Source organism: Amblyomma americanum, chromosome 3 (genome assembly GCF_052857255.1).
Source record: "Amblyomma americanum isolate KBUSLIRL-KWMA chromosome 3, ASM5285725v1, whole genome shotgun sequence".
Taxonomy (NCBI): domain Eukaryota; kingdom Metazoa; phylum Arthropoda; class Arachnida; order Ixodida; family Ixodidae; genus Amblyomma; species Amblyomma americanum.
This window is the reverse complement of record NC_135499.1, coordinates 197,098,909-197,124,119: the sequence shown is the minus strand read 5'-3', so window position 1 is coordinate 197,124,119 and position 25,211 is coordinate 197,098,909. Positions and strand designations below refer to the sequence as shown.

At 47.0% G+C, this 25,211-nt stretch overlaps 1 protein-coding gene across 1 annotated transcript in view; it reads left to right on the top strand.

Annotated features, from left to right (window-relative positions):
* The window catches only part of LOC144125812 (uncharacterized), a 33,186-nt gene that overhangs the window by 7,048 nt on the left and 927 nt on the right, over positions 1–25,211 (top strand). Inside the window, exons 2-5 of the mRNA XM_077659524.1 lie at positions 14,688–14,738; positions 16,673–19,083; positions 20,470–20,716; positions 22,941–23,138. Coding sequence (XP_077515650.1) covers positions 14,708–14,738; positions 16,673–19,083; positions 20,470–20,716; positions 22,941–23,138 — 2,887 coding nt within the window. The 5' untranslated portion in view covers positions 14,688–14,707. The remainder of the gene's footprint in view (positions 1–14,687; positions 14,739–16,672; positions 19,084–20,469; positions 20,717–22,940; positions 23,139–25,211) is intronic.

Sequence of the window (25,211 nt, the reverse complement as noted above, 5' to 3'; positions counted from 1 at the left end):
GCAACTGTCGCGTTGGACATCGATCGCAACCCGTTCCTTTTTTTCCCCTGTTCGCATCGCGACCAGACGCTAGTAACGCGACGATGATGGAAGCAAAATCAAAGTGCTGCAAGCCAGGGAGCTACGAACGCTCGCTTCACACGCGCGGGCCACAGCCGGTGCCGCAAACGAAACCACGGTGCGCAAGTCGAGATCGGTGGAAAGAGTGAATGTGGCGCTCCAGCGGCAAAGCGGGAAAATTAACGGCTAAGAAAGCAGAAGCAAAACTATCGCAGACCTGAAGAGCGGGCCTATATCTCTGATGGCGACAGGCAGACGGCATAAAATGGACCTTTGGCCACACGCTCCGCTGTTCGTATTTCATTTGACGCTATAGTACGTTTAAAGGAACTGCAAAGAAATGGGAGGGGGGGTGAGCTTTCCAGAAAATCTGTTCCGATGGCTACTGATAAACTTCGGACTCTAATCAGCTTAGAAGTTTATTTTTAAGAAGATTTCAAAGCACGCTCGTCCGCTCTGCAGCGTGGTCGATAGTCGTTGAACGAGCGTGCGTTTCGCCCAGGCCTACGCAAACAAAAATTCCTGCCAACAGGAAAAAGACAAATATCGTAGGGACAATAAAAGAACGTTCAACCTTTCACAATCTCTGCGGAAAGTAGAATAGGACCTCATTTATGTGAGCTTCGCAAATGTACGTCGGCAAGAATTCAGGTGTTGAAGTACTCGCGTATTCTGTATGCCAACGCGAGAGCTTCTTACCCCGCCTCGTATCCAGCACTCCCAGAGTGCAGCAACAACATGCAAATCGCCGTGCGGCCGCTCCTATTCTCGAGAAAGCCAGCCGCGCGACCGCTGAAGAAAAGCGCTCTCCGGCATATCTTTCGCGAAAGAGAGAGCTCCTCTTTGGGGAAGACGCGCGAAGAAAGCAGCAGAAGGCCGAGACCGGAGTTCATGGCAGCTCCTCCGACGGGACACCGCTGGCTCCTCGCGGCTGTCCGAAAAGAACGCGCGCACACAGAGCGTGCTGGGTCGTGTGTTTGGGGAAGGAGCCGCGACTCCCACAAGGCAAAGCCGTATTTATGAATCGCCGAATCAGCGCTGATCAAAACAAACGGCCCCCGCGAGACGGCGCTCGCACACGCTGCCGGGCCTCTAACCAAGAGGGGCGCCGATTTTAAAGAGGGAAAGACGGCCGGCAAGAGTTGTGGCAGCGGTGGTGTCGGCGGAAAGGGAGATAAAGAAAGTGAGGGAGAGAGAGAGACAGAAAGAGGGGGGGGTGGAGGATCACAAAGACGCCGGAGTGCAGCTCGGAGTGAATCATGTGTCTCGAGCACAACCGGAGCACTGCATGTGGCCGATGGAGGAGGTAAATCAAAAACACGACCGACGAAAGAAACTGTGATATCGTGTAGGGTAATGCGCTCGCGTGTTGCTGGATGCATACCCGAGGAAATTGTGGAAGACTGGCCATCAATCCGGCGCTAGCGTTGTAATGCTTAATTAAGAAAATCCCATAATGGCGAAATTGAAAATAAGAGAGTGCCTTTCGTTCGTTTGTTTCTACGACCATTGACTGAACTTGCGATGTTTGTACTTGAAATTTTCTCTTGTCCCGTATTACTTTTGGTTCAAAAAAAGTCGTAGAGTTTTAACGCAGCTAAACCGAATAGACGTGCGAAAGTAGGGGTTCATTCTTCAACTGAAGGGGACACTTACGCTCCACCCTTAAGGGTATGACGCGTTACCTTTAGTGGATTAAGGCTCATATATGTAGAATGGGTCATTCTCTACTTTACATTCATAGACAGCGGCGAGTACTCAAACCACTACCAGCACAAAGGCACTGTGTTTAAGCACTGCGACATTGCACTCGCAGGTTGGCTGTTTCTATCACAGCTAAAGGAAGGGATTGTGCGACTCATGTTGCTTTTCCCGAGCAACCTCTCGCGATCAATCATTAGCTTAACTGCCACCTACCAGGGTGTGATGACGCCACAAGGCCACGTGACCTAGGTGGCACGACGACCTCCTCCCATTGGCTACAGCTGGCGCCACGCTCCTCCGCACTTACCTGAGTAACTCGGGTAAGCTCGGGTTAGTTCGGAGCACAAGACAAGAAGCACAAGCCAAAACAGGATGACAAGATTCTTGCTCGGGCTTCGAACGCCTGGAGTAGTGTTTCCGCACTAATAGGATGGCAGCGCTGCAGCAGTTGATATTTTTGTAGCGATAGCTACGTTACGGTAGCATTTCGAGCCTTCAGCGTGGGGGTGCCGCAACCCACTGGCTGCGCCGCCACGCTGTCACGTGGTTGGTCACGTGGTACGGAGCAGCTGCCGGCGGCGCGGCGCCGTGGCTGATCATGTGTTTCGTCACGTGGTTGGTCACGTGACCAAGTTCCACTCGGCCAGCTGTAGCTATAGCGTCACTCCAGGTTTAACCAGAGCTAAACCACCGCCAATTTTTTTCCTGAAGTATTTAGTACAATTTTTTTTTAAAACAGTGCATATAATTCAGCGCCCCCTAACCATAATTGACTGTCATTTCGCGATTTCCAATCGTACAGTCTAGGCCTGTATGCTTTACTGATGGTTTCGTGGCTTCTTCACTTTTTGGTGCACTTTATGGCGAAACAGTTTTCTGCATCCAAGGTCTTGCGATATCGACGAATGTAGAGACAAGCCCCTCAGCGCTAAAACGTACATAGGTTAGAAGAGCGTTTCGCAATGGCTATAAGTGTGTCCAATGTTCTCCGGTGACAAAGAGGAAATGTTACGCTTTCCAGGTAACGCCCGGCACAAAACAGCAAGGTGACTCGGTGGGCGCTGCCCCGTAAGTAGGTCAAGTATTGCGCAACGCACTTTTTCGCAATAAACCCTTCCAGGGAACGATCATATGTTTTCCAACTGGTTCTTATCAAATTTCTCTCTGCAAACATATTCATAACAGTTTCTCAGATGTGCTGATTTTGGCATTTTAAAATTATATTACTGGTAAAACTCTACCCTTAACTGAACGGCATTAATGGCTCATTAGGTTTATTCTTTATTCTTTATTGATAGAAAGCCTGCAGCACCTAAGCGGCATTATTGCGACGGATAAAAGGCTTTATAAAACAAATCTGCGGTGCTCAATCTTACCACTTCACTTGACAGGGCATTCCTGGTGGTTCGTACAAAAATAAAGAACGGTGGAAGATATTTGCCCTTGAGATGTACGGTTGCACTTTGTAACTATGATCGATTCGTGACGATGCATAATAGGGTGGGATCAAATATGATGAGGATGAAAGTCCTGTTTGATCGTGATAGATTGAGTAGGAGAGCTTTAGACGGAAAGCTGTAGCGTTCTGTCAATGAAACCCAGCGCAGTTGCTGTTCATACTACTTTTGCTAAGAAAGCTATTATTGAGTCGAAGGACACGTCGCGTGGCAGCAAATTGGATGCTTTCAAGAATGTAAACATGGATTTTATAAACCGGATCCCACGCAAGACAGGTATATTCCAAAATAGGTCTGTCGTATTATGCGACGCATCTCTAACCTCTTTACGTAGATGCTTTAAATTACGCTGAAGGAAACTAAGGGATCTACCTCCGTTTCTAGCTACATTATTAACATGCACCGACCATATAATGTCCTCACAAAAAATAACACCTAGATACCTATACGTACTTTCTGACTGAATCGTTTCTCCGTTGAGAGAATATTGACATAGCACTTTGTTTTTGCTTTTTCTGGTGAAGCATAGTGGACACATTTTGAAATTTTTAGGGACATTCTAATGGTGCAACACTAGCGCTCAATCCGCCTAATTATTCAAATAACGTGCTCATTTTGAAGGCCCTTAGGCGGAGGCGTAGTATTCGTTACATATGTTTCTTAAGATTACCGAGAACAAAACAAATCAGCATGCCAATTTACCAGCATGTTTTTTTAAGGCCTGAAAAATTAAGCTAACCCGCACACCCTTTGACTTGTGCTCATTTGCTTCATCTCGATCTCACCAACACTGGATGTCGGCAGCTTTATTTTACAGGTATACGTTATCTGCAGCTATTCTCAGACTAATATAGACGACAAACCCAAATTAAAGTTGGGCAATGGCCTCGCACCGTCACATAGCATTACACCACTTTGCTGCACAAAATATACTGTTTGGGAGGGAGCCATTACATAAGGTCTGTGTTTCAATAAAATGAACAAATGTTTTACTCATTTAAACAACGTAGAAAGTAAGAAGCATTCGCCCTCGCAGCGATTCTGTCTCGTCGCTAAAAATTGGCTGTGGTTTAGCTCTGGTTAAACGTAGAGTGACGCGAGAGCTACATCTGGTCGAGTGGAACTCGCTCAGTCGAATTGCAAAATTAGTCTTTCGCCGCTCCGCCGTTTCGCTGGGCGTTCCTTCTTTATCTTAATAATAATCAATCAATCAATCAATCAATCAATCAATCAATCAATCAATCAATCTTTATTTTTCGGTGCCCAGGAACAACCCAAAGGTCTTGGTGCTGGTACACCATTCACACGCACAAAATGTAAATTTATTTCACTACAAAGGAAGACACTCAGGGGAGGTAATGCAGCAGTCAAGGCGACAGAAAAAAAAGACATAAACTAGGCGTGACAGCAAGCATGAAGCAAAATAGCGAAAACAAGAAAACAGCGAGAACAGCGGTAAATGAAAGCAGCTAGAACAGGCAACAGACATATAAATAACTAATGAAACAATAAACAAAGAGAATGAACGACCGATAACAGCCAAGTACAGCATATAGCAAAATACAAACAAGAATAAAGCCAATACTAATATGAACGAATATGAAACCTCTGAAATACAAGCTAGAAATACAATCATACACAAAAAGAACCGTAATTAGTGAACGCGTTACAGACAATCAGGCGTGAGTATACAGTATTAAAGAAATAATATTAATGAAAACAAGTACACGTGATGAACAATTAAGGAGAGAAAAAAACAATATAATACCGGTGCAAACGCACAAGTGTAGTAAAGACCAAATGCATGAAAGGGGAAGTTATGTATGAGAAAAAGTGCTCAAAGTGGAACGTCACGGACATCCAATATAAAAGAAGGGAGAGAATTTTCGAATATATCTAGGTGAGGACAAAGAGAATTAAACAACTTTTGCATTCTGTCCAGAGGGGAGAGGGAGTGCAGGAGCGCAGAAACTTGGAATGGTCTGAATTCCCTTATGCTCTTTCGCGGTACACGCAAAAGGATACGCGCTAGGAGCTGAGGGCATAGAATGTGACCATGAAGAAGTTTATACAAGAAAATTATATCTGCCCTCACGCGACGGCAGCTAAGAGAAGGAAGCTGCAGTGAGTTACTCCGTCTGGGACGAGAGCTGGAAGTTTTGCAAGAAAACCGATGTTGAAATATGCGTAAAAACTTTAGCTGAACTCTGTCGATTTTTTCACAGTTCGACTGGCAAGTGCCGTTCCAAACAACAGACGCATATTCCAAAAGCGGCAAGCATATGGAGAGGTAGAGCTTTAAGAAAGGAAGTGGGGATCGAAACTCTCTCGAAAGCCTGCAGATGAAGCCGAGTGTACGCATAGCCCGTAGAGCAATGCGTTTAGTATGATAGGAGAAGCTGAGGCTACGGTCGAAAAGTACGCTGAGGTCATTAATTTCATCAACCCTGGGCAGCGGCCTACCATTCACAGAATAAGAGTAGAGAAGACTGTGCGTTTTACGCGTAAATGAGACAACCTTGGTTTTAGATGAATTGAGAGTGAGCCCATTCTTCAAGCACCAATCAGAGAAGGCGGATATGTCCGATTGCAATGACAAGCAATCGTGAAGAGTATGTATTGCCTTGAACATTTTTATATCGTCCGCATAAAGGAGAAATGAGGAGTTTTTGACCACGGAGGAAACGTCATTGATAAAAACAGAGAACAGAAGCGGGCCTAATACCGAGCCCTGAGGAACTCCGCTGGTTGGAGTGTAAACAAATGAGGTCTGTCCATTTACACTGACAAAGCAGGACCGATCAAGAAGATAGTTGCGTAGGAGGGCTACAATTGAAACGTCGATCTCAAACAGCAGAAGCTTTTGAAGAAGTAATGACTGAGTAACAACGTCGAAAGCTTTGCTCAAATCACAGTACACAGCGTCTACCTGACTCCTCTGAAGGACTTCAGCTGATGTATACGTCATAAAAGTCACAAGATTAGTTGTAGTAGAACGACCTTTTATGAAACCATGCTGATTATGAATGATTACATTTTTGAGGTGGAAGGAAAGTACTTTGTGCAAAGCTAATTCAAAAAGCTTAGAGGTTGCACAAAGAAGAGAAATGGGGCGGTAGTTCGAAACATCAGATTTGTTTCCTGATTTGAAGACAGGGAAAACACGCGCCGTTTTCCACACGCGGGGAAAGTCAGAATTTTTCAAACAGTTATTAAATATCGTGGTTAAAACTGGGACGAAGGTACTATTGAAGGCTTTTATTATGGCGGCTGGAATGCCATCAGGTCCAGGGGACAAAGATGGTTTCAAACACTTAAGACTCTCACTTACTAACTTCTCGTCGAGAAGAACGGAATTATGTGCGCCAGCTGGAAGGCACATGGAATCGCAACGTGGAGATTTGTACACGGAGGAAAAGTGTTGAGCAAAGCCGTCAGCGACATTCCGAATTTCATTCCCATGAGAGTCGACTAAGTGAATATGACTATCAGATTTATTCGAACGCTTGCGAACGTATCGCCAGAATTCAGTAGGACGATTAGAGGCACTATTCTCTAAATAATCAAGGTAGGACTCATGATCCCGCTTGTACAGGCGTTTGCAAAGGGAACGCAAGCGGCGAAATTCATCTGCCCATGTATCCAGCCCAGGGCGTTTCGCTTTATGGTGGGCCCGCTCCTTAAGTTTCAGCGCTGTTCTAAGTTCCTTGGAAAACCAGAACGGAAACTTGCTGCGAGTAGGAGTGTGCATAGGTATGTACTGGCACATACCATTGAGAACTATTTCAGTGAAGCGACTGACTTGTTCGTCAACATCGCTGATTTCGCTTAAGACAGACCAGTCGACAGAAGAGAAGAAACCGAAGAGACCAACATAGTCGCCAAGTGCGTAAGCGAAACGGGGGGAATTCCCCGCACGATTTGAATCAGCAGAAGGTGGGACAGAAACCGAAGCCGTTATTAGAATTGGAGGATGAAATTTGTCACAGCGAGTAAGTGAGATGTCAGATGACGAGACTCGAACATTTTCAAAATTAGATAAACAAATGTCAAGAACTTTACCACAACAGTTTTCAATTAAAGTATGTTGCTGCAAGGTGTTAAAAGCTATGAAATCTAAAAGCCGGTTGCACTTACTAACTACATAATGATTGTTGTGTGAATATGTAAAGGTATTCCAGTTAATACCTGGAGTATTAAAATCCCCTAAAATGAGCAGTTTGTGCTTGCTATGAGAAGTGATAATATATTCAATAGAATGTAGTACATCATCGTAGGCAGGAGGAGGCAGATTAGGGGAAATATAGAAAGCTGCCAATAAGAGTTTTTGATGTCGAGTTAAAGTGAGTTCTAACCAGACAGATTCTTCGATGGTTTCCAGGTCGGAACGCCGAACGGTCTGCACGGAACTGTCAATAGCAATGAGCACTCCCCCTCCCTTTTGTTTAGAAGCTGATTCAGGGCGGTCACTTCGAAAAACAGAATAGTTATTAGGAAAGAAGTCACCTGAGTTAACTTCGCTAGACAGCCAGGTCTCAGTAATTACAACAGCCGAATAACAAGAGGCTAATGCATTAGAAAAAAATACAGGTCCCTTAGTCCGAAGACCTCGGGCATTTTGATAATATATATCGAAGTTAGGGTTGACAGCGATCAACCGTCAGCTCGGAAGGATGCAACATACCATCCAGGAGCTTTCCACGAAAAGCCTTGAAGATGCAGCCCGTAGGCCACATCGAAGGGTCAACAAGCTGATCGTAAAATTCCGCGCTGACTGTGAGGTAGAAGGACTAATAATAATAATAATAATAATAATAATAATAATAATAATAATAATAATAATAATAATAATAATAATTGGTTTTGGGGGAGGGAAAGGAAATGGCGCAGTATCTGTCTCATATATCGTTGGACACCTGAACCGCGCCGTAAGCGAAGAGATAAAGGAGGGAGTGAAAGAAGAAAGGAAGGAAGAGGTGTCGTACTGGAGAGCTCCGGAATAATTTCGACCACCTGGGGATCTTTAACGTGCACTGACATCGCACAGCACACGGGCGCCTTAGCGTTTTTATGGAGGCAAAACGTGGATTCACTCTCTCCCCTCTCCACTTCCCCCTCTCCCCACTCGGTTTCGCATGCACAGCATACTCCGCACCACGCGCCCAACCACGTGACCACCCACGGCGCCGCCACGGAGCTCAAGGGGTGTGCCACGCTGAAGGCTCGAAGTGCGAGCGTAGTGTAGCTATCGCTACAAAACGCATTCGCTCATGTTTCGAGTTATCCTCTGAAACAGTGTTGCCGAAGAGAAAGGTGCAAAGTTTTGAAATAGCGCGTCATCTCACGCGTTAAACCGCATTTTCTTACATCTGCACCAACGTATAACACTTCCTCCTTCGCCCCGGCTTTTTTCTCTCGGCGGTACAGAGTTCCTACTATGCCTCAAAGCAGGCAGCGCGGAGAAGTGATTTCCGCCGTCTCCCTTTCGCACACTAGTCGCATTCGTCGAAGGCCATAAAAGAACCACTACCCGGAATGCGCGTGTAGTTTCCACCGACCAACCAGCCCCCCTTACACCGAAGCACCTCCGATCGCAGAGCTAATACTTCTTTTTCTCTCTCTCTCTCTAATACCCTTCTTCAACGAGCACACGAAGGTTTGCCCTTGTATAGAGCCACAACCTGCACACGTGAACGTAAGAACGCTCCGCGTCCATGCGCTTTTATTGCCGGCATATACCTGAAGTCCCTCACCACGTTACAGAGAACCCCACAGATTCCAAACCACACGACAGGCGGTGTACTACCCACGTGCCGCGAACACCATACCGCCCACCCTATGGGCACCACGTACGATGGCATGCTGGTCAAAGGACATCACGCCGGAGCAGCGATCGCTGGTCCGAAACTCGTAAAAACAGTTGCGGGTCTTACATATTTGCCGCGTCGTCCGTATTCATTTCAGAGTGCGATAGAACCAGAACGTTGCGGATGAAACCAGCCGGCTTCGCTAACGCCCCCCCCCCCCCCCCTTCCCCGAGTGCGCGCAGCATCGAACCTGGCCCCTTTTACGGTTTCACCGCCGCGTGAAAACGAGCCCCGAATCGTGCATCGCGAGTGACTGCATCGCCAGTTCGAGGTGCGTCAGTCACGAATGCGGTGTCGCAAAAACGCTGCGCTGCTCAATTTATGTCGATAATAACCTAGCTGGGGCGTATGCTGCAACATTCGGGGTGGGATCGCCTCGGCGGGAGGCCAACGGCGGCCTAGAAATGACCGAGCCCTATTAGAAAACGCTGTTTAAAACTGGAGTGAATAAACTTTGGTTGAACGCATTCGTTTTGCTGTTTGGCTTTGTCTTGAAAACTGAGCTTAAGCGGCGGATACGACAACCGTTCATATGCGACCGGCTTTGCAGGATAGAAGAAAGACACACAGAGATGATTCAGTTGTCAGCAGCTGTATAAGTTCGGGCCCAGAGTTCCAATTCAATTCAATGTTCCTGGAGGGTCTCCTTGCCAAAAAGCTGCTCATGCAGCTTGACTAAGGCCGAGCTGCATGTTATGTTGCTGCGTGGCCAAGCTGCATGGCCAGTTATGTTGACTCTCCATCGTTTGAAAGCCGAAGAGGAATTCCTATTTGAGAATTGTTTTTTTTTTCGATACATTATTTTGCAATTTTATTACTTATACTTGCAGCCTCCTGATAAAACTTTCCCAATTAAATTTGCACCCCCATATTTTGAAGTGGATTGAAGACTTTTTAACTAATCGTTCGCAGTTTGTCTCCGTTAACAATAAGAACTCTAACTCACTCCTAGTAACGTCGGGCGTTCCACAGGGATCTGTGCTTGGCCCACCACTGTTTCTCATATACATTAATGATCTGCCTTCAAACGTAACATCTAACATACGCATGTTCGCTGACGACTGTGTACTTTATCGTGCTATTCTCACCACTGCTGACCAATCTTCTCTTCAAGATGATCTCATTGCTGTTCAGGAGTGGTGTAATAAGTAGCTAATGGAACTTAACCCACGTAAATGTAATCTTTTGTCCATCAGCCGCCGCCGTAATCCTCTAATTTTCTCTTACGAGATATCAGAAGTTCCCGTACAACTAGTTCAGTCATACAATTTCTAGCGATCTTTCTTGGAGTTTGCATGTTACTAACATAATATCGTCAGCAAACAAGACGCTAGGTTTCCTCAAGCGTCTTCGTCACTATACTCCAAAACATGTAAAGTTATTAGCTTACCAATCATTCGTCAGGTCCAAACTAGAATTTGCATCGCCCATTTGAAATCCTCATCAAGCTTACCTCATCAATGCCCTCGAATCTGTTCAAATTCGTGCTGCTCGCTTCATTCATTCATCGTACTCTTATGACATCAGCGCTTCCTCCTTAAAAACCGCATCCGGATTATCACCCTTATCGCTCCGCCGTCGCATGGCCAGCCTGTCTTTATTTCACAAATTCTTCCACAGCCCTACGCACATCGCACCTTATATGCTTCCCCCAGCACGCATATCTCATCGCATCAGCCATCACCTACAAGTTGCCCGTTCACGCTCACGCACCGTCACTTTTTCTAATTCCTTCTTTCCTCGTGCAGCCGCAGACTGGAACGGCCTTCCAAACAACGTTGCCATCATCACTTGCCCAAGTCTTTTCGCTGAAAATGTAAAAACTTTCCTGTTATTGTGAATCTGCGCTTTTAATTGTTGCCACCCCTTATGTAACACCCCTCTTTTGGGGCTTTTAAGGTAATAAAATGAAATGAAATGAAATGAAACCGGTACCGGAAGTCGCCAGAAGATCTTGGTCGCCGACTGTTGTATCAAGGGGAGGGCTGAACGGTGTCAGTGAACGAATGAGCCGGTAAAATAATTATTACCAGCTTTTCAGGTTGGCCAGCTTCACATCTAAAGCGAGTACAAATAAAATATTTTGGGCAGCATAATGGCTCTGTCTTAGGAGCAAATTACACCCACAGATTACACTACGAAATAAGATTATTCATTTCGTATCGAAGGAAAGAGACAGAAACGGGGCTGACATCACGCGTCCGTTGGTTTCAAACCACAAGCCGTTCGGGGCCCAAATTACAACAGCGTGGTCAGATATATCCATTCCGAGCCACCACTCATCGTAAGGGTCATCTTCAGGCTTATCCTTGGACGTATCGTGTAGCGAAAAAGGTCGTGATCAGCACTTTCCCACATGCCACGCAACTAAGGCCGCCGCGGCTGACTAAGGGCCGAGAGGGGAAGAAGAGCTTAGCAGTGGGGTAGAGTGGGAGGGAAGTCTCCTATGCCCAAACAGTCCCGGAAGCGATTGGCTTCCATTCATCTTCCTTTCTCCCCAATTTTCGCCTCCCACTTTTCCCGGGCTCTCCACTTCGCTTCGAAACTGGCCACAGCTTACCCCTCTCTCTCAGCCCTTAGAGTTTTGCTTCTTATCACTTTACTCTCTGTGTTTCTCTCTCTCTCTCTCTCTCACTTTCTCTCGCGCTTGTTTTTTTTTTTTTGTAGCAAATGTTCGCAGAGCGCGGAAGCATATACGGCATAAAGTGCGTTAATAACAATTAGCCGGGTGGCCGCTGAACGCGAGAAGAGAGGAGAGCTGAGTTGTATATGTCATCCTTTTTTCTTTTTGTTTTCCTCAAGCTCCTTTCTTCAGTGTCAACCCTGCTCCTCCCTTTCCTGCGATCGTTCCCTTTTGGGGCGCAAGGGCCGGTCTGAGCTTTTACGGCGTTTAACACAGCAGCAGCCCATCGTGTTTTCCTATTTCTCATCGGCCTTCTTATCGTCCACCAAGACCCTCTTCTCCCTAATTCCCTCGCTTCACACGTTCACCACCTCTTTCATCTCCACCCCACTCCTGCGTTCGCAGAGCCCCGGCCAGCCAACATTTCATCTTTTGTCGTTCGCTTCCTCTCGCCAGCGCTAATTAGGAGCGTGCGCGAGCGCGCGCTACGCGTGAACAGCCCAAAGGGTCCAGGCGAACCCGCGGTCCCTCGTGTCCTTAGACATCTCCCGCCTCTCCCGTCGCCTCAGCCACAGTGAAGTAGATTCCCTTTTGTCGCGGCCGTTTTTTTTTTTTCCAATTACTGTGATTTTCCAACCCCGCATTTCTTCTCCTGTTATCGGTACTCTTATTCGCTAGAATTTTCCTACCTTTTTTTTCCCTCTTTCTCGCGTCCTCTTCATCGTTGTTATTTCTTACATGCACCTCAGGCGCTCCATTCTTTTGTTTTAATCTAGCCGCACGGGGGTCCCCGCGGACACCGCTAAGATTTTCCTTTATATATCTTTCCTGTCGTCACCTCCTTTTGCATTTGTCTTTTTCTTCTTCCTCCTCTGCCTCAATTTTTTTTTTCTTTTTCGCGTTATCCTCGGTTGTTCTCAAGCAGCCAAGCAATTCCTTTCCCCTTCTTTTTCTCTTTCCCCTGCTTCGAGCCAAATACTCTTGACGTTGTTTCATTCTTTACTAATTTTTCCCCCGCGTCGCGAGCGCCCTTGGCTGCTATACACTTGCGTCATATTTCCTCAAGTGCGACTCCTTCTATTTAATGCTCCCTAATTTTCTCCCTCAAAACCACCGCCCCGCACGGATGCGCCGTGAAACTTTTTTTCCTTTTCTCGGCACATCAGCTCCCCCGCTCTGCCTCCACCTACAACATTACCTTGGCTGCCTACCTTTTGTTTCTTCGCGACGATGGAGCTCGGATGAGGGACAGAACTATTGTCATTTTTCTCTCCGGCGTTGAATTTTTTTTTTCTTCCTAATTCCTTTTTCGCCTCTACACCTCACTTTCAGCATTCCACTTGCCGACTTAGGAGCCTGTCTTTCCTTAACTTTATTTCTCAAACGTTCCAGTCCTACTTTCTAGCAAAGATACCCGGCGGCGGTTAAAATAACAATAGGTAGAACGCGCACACGCGTACACACACGCACGCACCAACCCAGGCGCGTGCGCTCAGCCGAGCGAGCACGTCTTCTCTATTATGGCTCGGGCGACGTCCCAGCAAACGTCGCCGCCTGCCGCCGCCACAGTTATCCCCTAGAGGTATACCGCGCTGCTCGACAGGCCGCAAAACATTGGCCGAGCGCAATTTCTCGCCGCCATCCGGCGGCATGACAAATTTTTAATGATTTGGGCCGCGTAAGAAAAAGAGCCGGAGGGGAGGCAAAGCGTGATTAACGCGCTCGCGATTTTAAAAATGAAAAGGAAGACGGATTCTCCGCTGGAAGGAGACGCGGAGACCATCGCCAAGAAAGAATAACGCTGGTGAGAGCCAAGAGCCAGGCCAATTATAACTAGAGAAGCTCGGCTTAAAAATGAACGTTTGGCGTGGTGATGAAACGGGTCTTTTTTAAACAGGCACCGGGCAAAAAAAAAATTGGGACTAATTCTATTCTCGAAGCATCGCGAATGGCAAAAGCGAGAAAGACGTTCAAAGGAACAATTAGCGAAGTTTTTGCTTTCACGTGCATTGTTCGATACTAAGTACACTTAAAGTTAAAGCGAGTCTGACTTTAACGCCCTGTGGGTGAATGGCTGACGAAAGTACATGAAATAGAGCTAATAGCGCGTGAAAGAAAGGCAAACAGTGCAGAAAAGCATCCAATAGAAAAAAGAAGTTTCCAACTATCAAACCTTGACTCTGAGATTGCATAGCAACATCAGTAAAGATAAACTCAAATGAAAAGTTGTTCGACTGTCATAAGTAGTGCTCGATGACTGAGCTTACCGCAGTATGGCATCCCAGAAGAGCCATTTGCATGTCTGCGGCGATGCTGCATACATGCGGCATCGCTGCATTAAGCGCCGCTGAATTAAGCAGAGAACCTATTTTTGTTTTAGTTTTCTAGTGCCTTTATTTGTAACAATGTGATTTTTTTTAATAATCGCGTCGAAAAGAGTATAGCATTGATTTATTAATGACGCACTGAAGAAACCCAAAGGCAATTTATGAGAAAGCTTCACTGAAACAAAGTGCTTTTGCACACGCATTGCCAGTATATTTTCTCCTTCAGTTTATTTTATCGATGTTGAGAGAAAAACTACGGAAAGTGTTAGTTTATGTTAGTCTTTTTTGCACATATGGTACTGCTGCGGTGGTCCGTGCTTTAAATTGAAAAAAAAAAACGATCGTGAGTCAGTGGGAGAGAACTAGGAACACCAATGAAGCAGAGGGGCCAGAGGGACGGGGTGGGGTGGGGGGAAGGGGGGTAGAAAGAATCTGGCTTGCTGGTATGCAGATACAGTCAGAATGGGAAGGAAAAATAGCACAAGTAAGGGCGACTTATCCCTCCTCACTTCTGAAATACCGAGAGGCAGTGCCCATCATCACTGGAACGCGACAAGGTCTAGGAAGGCGCCTAAGCAGCCTGCTTTTTCTCACTAGTGGTTCCTGGTTTAGAAACACTTAAATACGCATTCTTATTGCCATTTTGCAGGTTCCCTGAGCGACCACATTATGCTTCTCATTTTGGTCACAACTGTCATGGGTAAGATTACGTCACCTGTCTTTCATAACACTTGCTATCAAATCACTCTTCATGTCGTTTGAATGATTGCCACTTACCATTTTTCCAGCTTACCATCTTTTTATCCATAAAATGCCTCTTGCATTGCCAGAATTTTCTCCTCTTCAACAGCACTTAGCCTCACAGGCCTTGACCAAAATAGAGAGCTCCTAATCATGGACCTAATGGATCACTTAACACCCACACAACGCACCGATGGTCATGACAGACATTCGTGACAGACCTTAGTCTGGCACGCTAAAGATGTTCAAATTAGATGGCTCTGTTACAGCGTATACTTCGGGTCTCAAGTGAGAAAAGGCCTCTTCCACTCTTTGCGGTCACAGTGACCATAACAGCAAAGTTTCGGTTTTGCATTTGTGTGGCAAATGTTAAGCACTCATTTATCTCTCTTTTCGTTTAATTTGTGATGCGAGAAAAGCGAAAGCGTTCTTTGGTCGACAACTATGCTACTCAAATCGCGAAAAACACGCAAAAGAGGCAGGCCATACATTATCATTAGCTTTAAGTATTACTGTACACCTAGCAGACAGTGGGTGGACAAATAATTAAACTCTTTCAAACGCTCCCTCGTTCGTTCAAGCAGACATGAATTTGAAACATGCTGCCCAGTTGGGACACGAAACTTAATTAAAGATCGATAGAGCCCTGAGGAATTCAGAACTATTGGTAACTCTAAACAACACCACTGTTTTGGTCGTAAACCAGCTTTACTGCAAGAACAGCGCCAGTGGCATTCCGCGAAAATGCCGGCTGTGTCTAGGTGGAGCCTCCGTAAGTGAAGCCTACGCTCTCCAGAAGCACCAACTATTAGACATCTCCAAACCGCTGCTACCCACACACCTAACGCCACCCTCGACACACCTCCCCACCCCACCTTCACCGTCCAGAAAATTTCTGCCGCCGCGTGTGTGAAGCCGGCTTAGCGTAAAAGCATTCATTAAATAAAAAGTATCAAAGAAAGTGCATGAACGCTTTGTCAGGTAAAACATATTGCCTTTTGCCACAGCACCTGAGATTACTGCATGTCTCAACGAACTAATAAATTCAGTTCAAAAAAGTAACCATCGACCGTAAATCTCTTCTCGCTTCCTCGCGTCAGATTTCGTGACCACCTCGTTAATTTTAACGCAATTGCAGTATAGGAAGGTTATGAAGGCAAAAACTGTCCGGCGACGGCGTTGGGGTCTGTGTGAAGCCTCCACCGGCCAATCGTCGCAGGTATTGTTTAGGGGGACTTCTCTCTCTCTCTCTCTCCACCTGCCCCCTATCAACCTTCCCCCTCTCCACATGCAGGGGAGAGGAGAGAGACGCCGGACGAAGAATGACTCAGCAAAAATGAAAACGACTATGAATAAAATGACTAAGGCAGGTCTACATGCAAAATATGAAGCCTCCCGAAGAACTATGTGTGCAAAAATGGGGCTTGCGGGGCCTATTACTTCTCGCATCGCTGAACCGCTGCGCCATTGCGCCGGTAATGGCATGAGCACTCGCCGCAATCTATTAATAGGACACATTTTGCATACTTGGATAGTCGTAATATATAATCAGAATTAGAATACATTGGGGAGTGAAAGACAACAAAATCAGAATTCGAATATCATCAGAATTAAAATAGATTGGCGAGTGAAAGAAGAACGCTATCGCATTTCCTCCGAATCAATCCAATTGATCGCCCCTAAATCATTTACTCTACATATTTTTCTGTTATTGTAGGCCTCACGTGGAGTTGCGCTTTTTTGTCTTGTGCGATGCGTTGTTATTGCTTCCACATATTTATCTAGCACTAAACCAGTTATGCGACGCATTACTCTTGCAGTCAGTTTAAACGCAGTTAGCTGCGAATAAACGACGATGATTCTTACACACACCGTTTCTTTTTTTTATCGCAGCGCTTTCGGTGCCGTCAAAAGGAATGGCAACTGCGAACGAGAACCAAGTTCCGAGCATTCCACAACCTGGCTCTAATAAAGGGAAGACTTCTGAACAACGTGACGATTTCTTGCCGCTGTACGAACCGACCGCCGTCAATATAGCTGACTTGCTCCAGCATCCGCCGACGACCATGGCCACTCCGCGAATGGAGTCGCCGGACGTAAACTACGACCACAAAAGAGTGTACAGGATTCGAGGAGACTATGACATCAGGATGAGGAACATAGACAAAGCAGCCAAAGGACGAAACGGTCTCCAAGGGCGAAGGAAGAATTCACCAGTGGACGACGTAAGAACGAGCAGGAAGAATGGAACCGGATTCGAGGATGAGAACGATTCCCTCCCTCACGCGGGCCGAGATTCTGGGTGGGAACGACCTGCAAGACTTAATGATAACAGGCGAGTTGAAACGCGCCGTAGATTTAGCACGAGGCCGTCATCAGGACCTGCACGTCGGCAACCTAGGCCTAGGACACCGAGACTGGAATCTGGTTCTGACCCCGGCTCTGAGCCAGGCTCAGGTTCACTTCTGAGGACGCATTCCAGGAGGCCCGTGCGGCAACCCGACAGCAAAGACGCCCCGAGAAACGTGCGACGAGGCATGCAGGCCCCGAGGAGACGTGGAGACACCAGGCCAGCGAGTGGGAACCGCCAGCACGCCGATGCGAGGCCACCCTTCTCGACAGAGTACAAGCACGGCGTGAAGATTGTGTCCGAGCCGGGTGCTATGCGGAAGCCGGCAACTCCTTCGAAGCAGGATACGCCAGCCCCCGTTCCAAGGGCAAAATCTGATAAGGCCCAAGGGAAGAGTGAGCAAGATGCCAAAGACGACCCCATATCTGCCAGACTGGAGGAGGCGCTGGCCTTAGAGCCGCTCCACCCTTACGACAGGGTGGTCGACGAAGACACTACGGAAGCGGTGGACGTAAGCCGGCTCGTACGACAGAGTGCCTTCGAATCTAAACTGCGCGAAATAGAAAAGCAGCAAGATATGGTAGACGTAAGCATGTCACTGGAGGACGAGCAAGTGCCGGACTCTGGCGTAAGGCTTGTCGAGGGTAACTCGAACGAAGTCCGTGAGGAAGAGGATAACCTGAGTCTAGGGACGCGCAAGTCGCCAGTTACTTCCATCCCCCGGCAAAATAACGCAACGTCCCAGGGTGACATAATTGTCGACGTCGAAGACCTGGGATTCGAGCTGGCTTCATCTAAGAACGCGTCGTCATCCAAAGGGCGAGTACTCGTTCCGGTCGTGGATGAATCCTTCGTGGCAGACGAAGCCGCGAACTTAACAGCGAACATAACGTTAGCGTCTCCGCGAGGCATTGCAGAGGACTCTTTTTACGAGGAGATGGCTAACCTGACTCTCACAGACGCCAGGAGGAAAAGCAAAAAATACTCTATCGCTTCACGACTGACGTTTGCCAACGAAACCTTTACCGTCGAGCGCGAGAGCGCCCCTAGTTCAACAGGAACAAGATTGCGCGCGCAATCAACAGCCCCGGCGTCAGGTGCGGGAAAGAACGTTTCCGGGGAAACAAACAATATCTCTTCGCGGACACAGCTTCCTAAGAGCAGAGGTGGACGAAGAGGTGTGTCAAGAGCGAAGCGAGTGAACGGCACCCTTAATGTCTGGGAAAATAATATCACCGGTGCGGGAAGAGAGGAAACAAAAGCACGATATCTCAATCGTACCGGAAGCGCGAAAAAAGGCAACACAACTCTGGAGTCGAAAACGAACACTACTTTATTTTCGTGGTCTACGAAGAGCGGTAAGAAAAGGAGAACGTCTTCAGAAACGCGACGCACTGCTACTGTCAAAACCAGCGTCACGGTGGAGAACAAGACAGCGTTTTCTGACAGCAGAAATTCCTCCAAACCATGCATAAGCCATTCAAGTTACAATCCAGGTAACTGCACAATGGCTCTGCCCAAGAACCATCCACCCCTTCACGCTCAAGCTGACGCTGGAGAGCTGTTTTCAGAGTGGAAATATTTCGAAGACAGAATAGCGGCCAGGTTGCCTAATGCGACGACGACTCCACAAGAACTCAAAAGGACTGTCGCTGAAATTAGAAACTTCATAACACAGCGAAAGGTTCCGCATCACAGCATTGATTCAGATTATTTCCGCAAAGCCGGGGTGCTTACTGGGCCGTTTCCGCCCTCGAAGAAAGGAGTGTCCGTGAATTTTCTGCTTTACACTGGCAGCAACTCGACCGCTGCAATCGCCGTTACAAATGACATCAAATCTCTCCAGTCTGTACCGCTTAGTCCCAGCAGCAAGCTGCAAGTGATTATTCACGACTTTGGACAGGGTGCGTCAGAGAAATGGATAAAGCAACTCAAAGACGCTTTGCTGAGTGAGGTGAGTGTTGATAGATGGCGCTGTAGTTTAGTTACGGTTTGTTGTCAAGTGCAAAAAAAAAAAATGCTGAGCGCGCAGAAATTTATCAAGTGCAGGACAAAGGCTGGGTAAATGAGGTATGGATTACTTGCATAGAATAAATGTTTAGCATTCATTATTGCCAAATGACTCTTATGTTTCAAGTGGCGTTTTGCGCTGACGAGCTGCGGTAGTCGTTGTCCTGCACCATGCCTTTGTGGGTATTGTAGAAAATTAACACGCTTAATAACATCGGGCGCGTTATTCAGCTCCAACCCAGACTACGGCGGTGAATATGGGACGTGCAAATGTCGAACGGGACACTAACTCAAGTGCATGGTGGGCACATGGCCGATAAGGCGCGTCAGAGTTCAGAGAGACGGTGAGAACACCGGAAGCTATCGACTCGGCTGTCATTATAAAACGCCCGAGTACAACTGATGGAGACAAATGCACAGGAAGAGTTAACTCTATTGTAACTCAGCACTAGGAGCCAAGTAAGCCGTGTGGCAGAGACAAAAATGTCAGCTGATGAGTCGGGAGGTGGTTTTTCACCACCTCTCACCTCCACCTCTCACATCCGCGTTTTTCGTCACATCCACTTCACCACGCTCGTCAATCGTGCCTCTTAGTTCCTCTACTTGAGTTGAGTTGAGTTGAGTTGAGGTGTTGAATGCTACAGGTGGAGTTAGCCTTGCTTTCTCTGCCGGCAATTGCTCCACCGCAGAGTCCCTTCGATATTAACAATGCCGCATCTACCCCGCTAAGCGCACAGTCTCTTATAATAGCACACATTCTCTCCCGCAGTCACCATCTATGCACACAATCAATCCACACAGTTCGCATCACAGTCCACTCCAGAAGTCACCATCTATGCACATATTCAGCCACAGTAGAACATAGGCCATTGTAGTGCCACACATTGTAGTGAATGTGTGTAGTTCCTCAACTCTCTCCGTCCCTCTCGTGCATGTCCCATTCGCCCCGAAACACATGCTCGCCTGGCCCAAGCAGCACAGGTAACTGGCCCAAAGTTGGACCGGTATTGGCAAAGGCCGGCCATAGAAAGGGCCAGGATGGAGCCATCCTGTTGAAATATTGGGTCGACTACTTGTGCTGCTTGAGGGAGCAGAGCTCCCTCTCCTACTGTCCTGTTGCCATGGCAGGGGCTTATTATTTTTCATTCTTTTCAGGTGGCCCCAACCTAATATTTGTCCTGTTGCCATTCAGCGCCCATATTATTCGCGCACATCTCGACCCACCTGAAGAGTTCTGCTCACTTCTGACCTAGCACTATCACACGCGATCTAGGGCGTACGCGGTGCCATTTGCCGCGGCACACGTCAAGCAACGCGCATGCGCATGCAGGACAAAAGCAACAGCGTGCTGCTGGTGGGCTGGCGGCGAGCGGCGTCGCGCAACTACTGGACAGCCGCCGCCCACGTGAGGCCCGTGGGGCGCAAGCTGGCCTGCCTCTTGCACCGGGTGCGGGACGAACGAGGCATACGCATGCGCAGTGTCCACCTGGTGGGTCTGGGCCTGGGAGCGCACGCGGCCGGACACGCCGCGATCTCCATCATCCACAAGCTATGCGAGAAGGTCGGCCGCGTCACGGGTGAGCTGGGGAGCAAGCTTGCATGCGGAGGCATTGCTTGATTAGTGAAACAGTTTAATCGAGATAGGGTCACCGTCTTTTAAGCTTATGATCTGTGTTCCTTGTGCGTAGGCCCAGAGTGCCAGCAAGCTCACTTTGGCATGTCTTTTGGAGTGGATCCAATCCTGGAGGAAGTGTATACGTCTGGTGGCCGGTGTCAAAGGATTGTCTTTTTTGTAAAGTAGAGGTTGAATGCGAAATAGAGGATGACTAATTCAGCATGTATGAAAATTAACCCATACGCTATCGCGTCATACCCTTAAGGTGGAGCTTAAGTGTCCACTCCAAATTATTTTCTTTATAATTGCTGGTTGGGTTCGCAAAAACAGCCAGGTGGAAGTTGGCGCTTGTCCCATGTCCTTCTCAGCTTTGTGTTCGTCATGTCAATGCGCTTGTCCACTTTACGGAGTTCACAGACGTATTCACTGAGGTGTATGAAAAGACAGCGGTACAAATAAAACGCTGCAAAGATCATCACCGGTATAAATTACAACGTCGCAGAGCACAGTAGTGGAATGTTTAGCGAAACTGACACCAGGAACACACCCAGAACGGTGCACCACACCTGCAAAAAGCCACTCGAAATCTGTGTGCATGCGTAGTGACCCCACGCTTTTATTGCGGACTACATGACGCAGGCATGATTCTATTCTCCCTTCGTTAAAAGTCTCCCTTACTGGCATTTTTTCTTCTTCTTATAGTACGGTACGGGGAGCAGAAAAGGCAAACGTTCGATACAATAAAGTACTCCAAGGTTTTGTTCCAAGCAATATCTTTATTTAGTGTAGTTCTCTTTAAGATCTAAAACCACTGTCGTTGGTAACCGTAGGGTACAAAGCTTTGTGCAATTGTTATTTGGAAGATGTTATTTGGAATGATGGACGTGCCATCCTTGCCCGTTCAATCTCAGTGTGTGTTGTTATATGAATATCATACTCGACGTACCGTTCTTGCACCATTGACATTTTTATACTGAGTGTTCTGGTTTTGTTTGAGCCGCCAACAGTGTCTAATTCACTACTTGGCAGTATACGCAATGCAATGGGAAAACAGCATAAATGAAGGTGAAGCGAACGTTTAAGTTTTATAAAAGTAAATTGCGCGTCTAAACTATTAACACTAACGCAGTGGTAGTGAAATATCTGACCAGCAAGCAAGTACCTAGGCTTAATTAGGGTCCCTGGTCACGGTTAGCCTTCCTTTATTAATCTGACACCAGTGTTATTTTTTTGCTCTGACTGGCAAATTATTTTTTTCTCCACCGCAGCTCGCAAAGCTGCGGGATGTCTAGCATATGTTAGTCTCTTAGTGAGGACATTATTATTTTCCTTTTAGCTGCACGAACGTCTGACGTTAGAGTTGCAAGCTCTTAATTAAGGATGGCGGGTGCAACGACGCGTCTTAATTATGTATGCGCACTGCTCGTCCTACAGACTGAGCAGCTAAGACGGCTGGAGTCAGCGCTTATACTTTTGACAAGTAATACGCAATGTCGAAATGATTCCAACAAAAGCTGGAGAGACGGATTGCGAACAATCATTGCAGTAAGTTTTCGTGGCACAGAGCTGTGTGCACTTTAAATCTCAGGATAAAGAAATCGGTTTTGCACGAAAAAGAGGGCACATAAGCACTATGCTGTCTGGGAGAAGGTATCAGTCACGTTATGTTTACAAGCAAGAATGCAGACATCTGTAGTGGAAAACGAATAACTGAAGCGTTTGAACAAGTTCAATGTGAGGTATAGGTAACTAGTGGCGGTGTGCGAAAAGTGCTTCTTCATAAACGAATCGAGTACGACTTGTGAAGCTGAAAACCAAATTCAATACAAATCGATCACAAAAAATATTTTTGCGAATTACTGCGCGAAACAGCGAGGCTCTAGCGGTGACGCTGCGGTACGGCGCTACGACTTATGCCGTTATAGTTCTAGCTGTCAAAAAAAGCGATACTCATTTTGATTGACCTGCAATTCTAGTAAATTTTTACTTTTTATAGTTCACTCAACTCTCTGAAGACACGATACTTCACGAGCGCTCTCGCGTCACCCTCCTTCTCGTATTTTCTGTACGGCGCTTTATATTTTGTGAATTTCATAACACAGCTTACTCGCAGTCGCCTAAAAGGCCCCGTCTATCTGAGTCGCTCCTGTCGTTCCCTTCTGCAAGAGAGTTGTCCGACCCGGCAGGTCTGGACGTGTCGGCGCCGCTGTTCGAAGAGTTCGGAGAGACGCTGAACGCGGCCGTCGCTGACTACGTGGACCTGGTCCACACCAGCGCAGACTTCGCTGGTGGCCTGCGCGGACAGGTGGCGGCAACGGGTCACGTGGACTACTACCCCGGAGGGCTGCTCTCCCCGCCCGAACCCTGCCCCGAGGCCAAGGCCGGTGAGTAAACGCTCGACAGGGCAGCAAGCTGTACACTGTAACGTTAAAATGGAACTAACTGCGCCACCTAGCCATCCGTTCGGAGAATAGCTGCAGCTGATGTGCGGGGTCCCTTTGAAGTTAGACTTAAGGGAGCATGCTCTCTGGGCGACTAATTGCTGTGGCAACACAGTTAGTCCCCAAAAGACCAACCCTTGCAATGCTTGAAGTCTTCTGGATTTGAGTCTACAAGCTAGCCGTGGACTGATTCATTGATTCATTCATTAATTCGTTGATTCATTGCTTCATTGATTCATTGATGCAATTATTGGTTCGATCATTCGTTCGCCAATTGATTGATTGATTGATTGACTGACTGACTGACTGACTGACTGATCGATTGATTGTCTGACTGATTGATTGACTGATCGATTAATTGATTGATTGATTGATTTTGCGTCTACAGCAATCTAGCAGTGCCAATGTGCCAGGCCTAACGACTGAAGAGTACCGTAGAGGCGTCTATTACTGCATATCTTGAAAAAAAGGAAACCATCGAGGGTCAATTAACCTGCTGCAGTCTCCTACCTTCCGCGCTCTTTTTTCTGCACTTCAGGATGACACGAAACACAATCGTTTCTTTCAGTTGTTCCCTACTTCGCACACGATCAATCAATCAACTGCTGCTTCCATTTAATGAAGCCACAGCCCGAGAAACACTTTCCATCGCTCACTGAACGTCGATCCGCCCGTCGTGAACGGATGAGAACGAGGCACAAGCTCAACATCAGTAAGTGACGTCGCGGGAGCACGCTCAAAATGAGGACGGTCAGTCAATGAGTGAATGCTCCGAACAAAGCCCCTAATGCATCGCTCGGTCGACCCGTCAAAGAATAGGACGATTACGAATCACAGGAATCAATTGATCAACAAATCGTATCATTCATTGTTCCTTTCTTCAGCCGAACCAGCCAATCCACCCAGCCAAGCATGCACATCAGATGTCTGCTTCGGTGCGCAATGCGCAGGCAGTTGTCAATATTCAGTAACCAGTTCTTCAAATTGTCAGGCAGAGGTTGCGACAGGCAACGAAGCAGGTACAGGAGGGCAATGCGGCATAAAATTGGAAATTCTTCACTGTGTGACCTTTTGTCCACGAGAGAAGCAAAAAAAAAAAAAATTCGGCAGCAGCGCTGCTGACAAGCGCACTCTTTTTTATTTTTTTTGATGAAACTGAAATGCCCGTTGTACTCGGTCACGCCCTGTTAAGAGGTAAAGAGGAACATTTCGAATAGCGCACTTAGATCTTCGCGAGCATTGTAGAAGCGTTCACGCATGATCGCAAGTTCTACACGAACACTCTAGTTCCATCTAGCTATTGCATTGATAACCTGCCCGGCATTGGTGATCCGTAAATGAAAAGAGCCATGTGTCAAGAGTAAAAAAAAAATAGCAAGTCAGACAATAAACACAAAGCATCGAGACATAATAGCGTTCTTCCGAATGCAGTTATGTCGGCTGAGATGTGTGGCTATTTGGCTGGTTGGTACATGGTTCCACGAACAGGAAATGGCGCGAAAAAAAGAGGACGATGCAAGGGAGACAAAACACGTACGCAAAATCACCAGCATACTCTATGCATTTTTGAAAGATTTTTCCACTTTGTTATTTTTACGCCTCGGTGGACAGTTATCTTCCGCTCTAAGTCCGTCGGCAAAAAAAAAAAGACAAAAACGGAGAAGTTTTTTGGCAGCCCCGAACAATCGTATATGAACAGGCAATAAATATTACCTGCTGGTGCCCTGTTGTACGTAATGAGTCAGAGACATGCATGCTGGAGAGCGTACGCAGGCACGTGCAACATCCGTGCACGTCTAATTGTATTAGGATAGCATCGCCTTCCATCAACACTCTGACAGCGGACCATGGACACGTTCTTCTTGTCACACCACATACCCATACTTCCAATCATAATATATTCTCTGTCTATATATCTACCTATCCGCTGTTGAAGTGCTCCATGCCGCCTTACGCGAAGGCTGTTGCAGCTTCCTTCTCCAGTGATTTCGCAGTGAATTACGGGATCGTGAAACC